The 2,233-nt window shown below is 42.6% G+C and overlaps 2 protein-coding genes across 2 annotated transcripts in view; both read right to left on the bottom strand.

Moving 5' to 3' along the window:
- Positions 1-2,233, bottom strand: part of LOC126394913 (golgin subfamily A member 4-like) — a 92,054-nt gene that overhangs the window by 23,368 nt on the left and 66,453 nt on the right.
- The window catches only part of LOC126394163 (GTPase IMAP family member 8-like), an 11,572-nt gene continuing 10,762 nt past the window's right edge, over positions 1,424-2,233 (bottom strand). Inside the window, exon 5 of the mRNA XM_050050824.1 lies at positions 1,424-1,542. Within this exon, the coding sequence (XP_049906781.1) occupies positions 1,424-1,542 (119 nt within the window). The remainder of the gene's footprint in view (positions 1,543-2,233) is intronic.

The following is a 2,233-nucleotide window of genomic DNA, read 5'->3' as shown; positions in this document are numbered from 1 at the left end:
CTCGGCTGCAGATAGGAAGAGACTGGACAAGCTGATCAAGAAGGCCAGCTCTGTCCTGGGATGCTCTCTGGATCTCTGAGGACTAATGACTCCCATCCTCTGCAGGAGGAGATAAAAGCTCTGGAGAGCTCCTTCAGCGATAGACTGATTCACCCAAAGTGTGTGAAGGAACCCTATCTCAGGTCCTTCCTGCTGCTGCTGTCAGGCTACATACGCAGCACTGCTAACAGTAGACTGCACCATGGACACTTTAGGGACACTATGGACACTTATGGACACCACTATAAGCACTGCTGTCCCCGATGTTGTTATTTGCACATTCAGTATTCATTTGCACTAAATATGCTCACTTTAAACCATTGCTCACTTTTTTCTTTTTATCCACTGCTCATTATTATTATTGTTATTATTTATCGCTGTTTCTTGTATCTTTTGTACTTTTTTCTGCATGCCTAGTTTTTCAAGTTTTTTTAAATATTGAAATCTTTAATCTGACTCTTTCCCCTTGACTGCTGTAACACTGGAATTTCTCAATTGTGGGATCAATAAAGGTGTAACTTATCTTATCTTATCATTTCAGGCGAAACATACAACCCTCCTCAACCCAGTTCACCTCCATTTCTCATCATTCCAGCACACAGGGTTCCTTCCCTCAGAAGTCCTGCTTCACATCACATCCATCCAGATTTTCAGGCTTTTCCCTGCAACCTATCCTCCACCACTACTTGTGTCTAAACTCCATCTAAGGGACACTCCTGTCTACTCACTGAATCTCTACCCCCTAAAATTTTGATGACATGGCAATGGAGTAACCAAAGACTCATGTTTCCACCATCTGTGCACGAGGTCAATATTTGATTTCAAATTTAGATTAAGCCTCTCCCGATTAAAATAAAGTGTGACAGAACTCACCTGTTTCTGAAGTTGCCATAATGTCTCTAATGTCACTCTGCTGGAAACATCAGAGACTGACTCAACTGGAAACCAACTGCTGGGTTTAGAAACCTAAAAAGAAGAACATTAAATGTTTAGCTTTCTTGTTTGTTAAATTGTCTTATTTGATCTGCTGTTGCCCCGTGTAAACATCCCAACACACACACACACACACACACACACACACACACACACACACACACACACACACACACAAAGCTTCTCAAAAATAATCATAATACTGATGATTAGAAATTTGCCAAGACAACCTCAACAATCTATCTCGCACTAATTCAGGCATATTTTAAAGGATCGGTACGACACCGTTTAGGACTCTCTTATTCAGATGACTCTGATACAAAAGTTAAGGGAGGAAGCTGCACGCTTTTCTTTCACCTGTTAAAATGACAAACGTCGTCAACAGCATGTTACGAACTTGAGGGAAACCCAAGTGCAGGACACAGGATGGGGATGATGAAAAGGCTTATTGTCACAAGAAATGAGAATGATCATGATCTGGGGTCCGGGGCCTGTGGAATGGAGTGGAGGAGGCTGAGATGAAGATGGTGTAGTGTGCAGGTGCAACTAGACGGTAGGAGAGGGATGATCCTGAACACGGGAAAAACACACAAAGAATAAAGTTAGTAAGAATGTCTTAGTTGAGGTTATCTACCACTCAGCTGAACAACGATCTGGCAGAGAGTGGTTAAAGAGCTGGAGGACAACTATTGCATGGTAATGAGCAGATGGCAGGTAGGTGAGTATGGTGAGCAGAGCCAGGAACCAGGGAAACCAGGAAGGGAGACCACGCCCACGCCACAACACACAGATTTTAAAAAACAAAACAAAAACAAAAACAAAAAAAACCTTCTTCCAACACTATAGTTAAGATAAAAATATTCACAAACGAAAAAACGCTAATGGTCGGTGATAAGTAGTGTTTAACTTTTGATCGAACACTAAATTAAAACCCTGGGCGCACACTGCAGCACAATCAAACAGATGCGCAACTCAGAGCATCAGAAGTGTCTCTGACACCAGACCTAGAGCGGACTGGTGGAACTGGAAAATGCATATTAGGCCTACTAGTTACTACTTACGTTTTTCAAGTGATTTCCAAATTTGTTGTTGCGTTGTGATATGCCAATTGCTTTTGGCAAATCTGGCACTCTGCTTTCTGGGGGTTGTCGGGGCATATTTTAAAGTGCAACCACACATCTGATGACCTCTTGGACATGTCTGCCAGCTCTGAGTGCGCTCGTTGTCAGTATCGGACTGGTGGGGGTTAGTGTTGCGTTTA

This window comes from Epinephelus moara, chromosome 8 (assembly GCF_006386435.1).
Source record: "Epinephelus moara isolate mb chromosome 8, YSFRI_EMoa_1.0, whole genome shotgun sequence".
Taxonomy (NCBI): Eukaryota; Metazoa; Chordata; class Actinopteri; order Perciformes; family Serranidae; genus Epinephelus; species Epinephelus moara.
The sequence above is the reverse complement of the archived record's forward strand: the minus strand, read 5'-3'. Positions and strand labels throughout refer to the sequence as shown.